General features: G+C 48.8%; 1 protein-coding gene across 1 annotated transcript in view; it reads right to left on the bottom strand.

Annotated features, from left to right (window-relative positions):
* SURF2 (surfeit 2) overlaps positions 1 to 1,531 on the bottom strand; it is a gene marked incomplete at its 5' end in the record, with an annotated part of 2,506 nt that extends 975 nt beyond the window's left edge. Inside the window, 4 exons of the mRNA XM_010023287.1 lie at positions 119 to 134; positions 545 to 736; positions 1,150 to 1,253; positions 1,476 to 1,531. Coding sequence (XP_010021589.1) covers positions 119 to 134; positions 545 to 736; positions 1,150 to 1,253; positions 1,476 to 1,531 — 368 coding nt within the window. The remainder of the gene's footprint in view (positions 1 to 118; positions 135 to 544; positions 737 to 1,149; positions 1,254 to 1,475) is intronic.
* Positions 1,532 to 1,538: the final 7 nt, after the last annotated feature.

The raw sequence follows: 1,538 nt of genomic DNA on the forward strand, positions 1-1,538 counted from the left end.
AGCTCAGCATCAGCCCCCTGTGCGCACAGGCTCCCCTGACTCGGCTCTGAGGACATCTTGAAGGCAATGTGCAAAGCTGCTTCAGTCGCTGAGCTTGTATGTGTCACTACTGCAATACTTCGGAAATAAACATGCTGGTTTATGAGGAGTGTGCCTGGTGATCTCAGTCACCCCACTCCAGGGCAGTTCTGGGGTGTCACCCCTGTCCTTCCCACAGCCAGGCAGCACCTATAGGTGTAAGCAACACGGCCCGACCAGCTTCTCTGAGACTCAAGGATTTGCTAAGAAATGAGGAAAGCAGAGATACCTAAAGCAGCAAATCCCAGCAGATCCTGGATCCTTCCCCAAACACCTTATGTGATCCAGCTCTGGTTATTACTTAGTCATAACTGCAATTTCTTATCCGGTGGTGGTAAGCTTTACTGAAACCCAAGAACTCCATGCCTCTAGCATCTGAGCAACAAAGAACAGTATAAAGAAGCTGGCAGAAAATCAGCCAACAAGCTCCCTTCAGGACACAGATGACAGTGACATTCTCACTCACGTGGGTACAGGTCACTCATGCTATCATCCGTCTCCTCTCCATCCTCATTGCTGGACTCCGGCTCCCAGAATTCCTCTTTCCTGTCAGGCTGCCTGCTCCTATTCATTTGGTCATCAGGGCGCTGCGTCCGCTGCTGCTTCTGCCGCAGGCAGGCAGGGATGTACTCCACTCCTTCCTTCTGGCACTCCTCATCTAAGAGAGCAGCTCTTAGGAAGGCCACTCTACCACCCGAGGCCTTTTCATTCCCAGCTCCTAGACTGTACTAAATGCAACTCAAAAGCAAGTCAACCTCCAACTCTAATACACATTCATGTAACCTATAGTGATGCTACGGACCATAAAAGAGGGGAAAGACATTTACACGGAGCCTGTGCTGCAGGACTGAACCGCCCTCTCCAGTAAAGATGTTCCAAGGTATTTGCTAGAGGCCGACTGCTCCCTGCATCTGGGATCTTCCTTCCTAGCTGAGGAGCACGCACAGCAACAGCAGCACACTAATGTCAGTCTAAAGACAACTGACTTTCTCCCTCCATGTAGATCTACTGGAATCTCAAAAGCTTAGAGAAAAAACTTCATCTGCTTGTATATTCAGAAAAGCTACTTACATGTTTTTAGGGCCTTCCGATAGCGCTTCCCCTGGACATGAGACAGCACCTGCTCTGGGCACCTGTTGATGTGCCTGAGCGTCAGCTTGCAAAACAGCTGGTGTCTGACAGAGGCAGAAACAAAGAGCCCGTAGCAGTTTAAGTTTGCTGTTGCTTTAGTAACTTTTCACTTACAGAGACTGTGCTCGAAGTTGATAAATATTTTATAAAGACTTCTCCAGTCTCACAAAACCCACAACGACTCAAGAACCTTTGTAAAACTCTACCACCGTATGTCCGAGATTGAACAAAGTGTTAGCACAACACCCAGGGGGAAGAATACGTACAGGTTCTTTGTGCTGGGCACTATATGGGGCTCAAAAAGGCTGTAGTCGAACTCTCTGGCTGTC

This window comes from Nestor notabilis, unplaced genomic scaffold (assembly GCF_000696875.1).
Source record: "Nestor notabilis isolate BGI_N333 unplaced genomic scaffold, ASM69687v1 scaffold21381, whole genome shotgun sequence".
NCBI classification, from domain to species: domain Eukaryota; kingdom Metazoa; phylum Chordata; class Aves; order Psittaciformes; family Psittacidae; genus Nestor; species Nestor notabilis.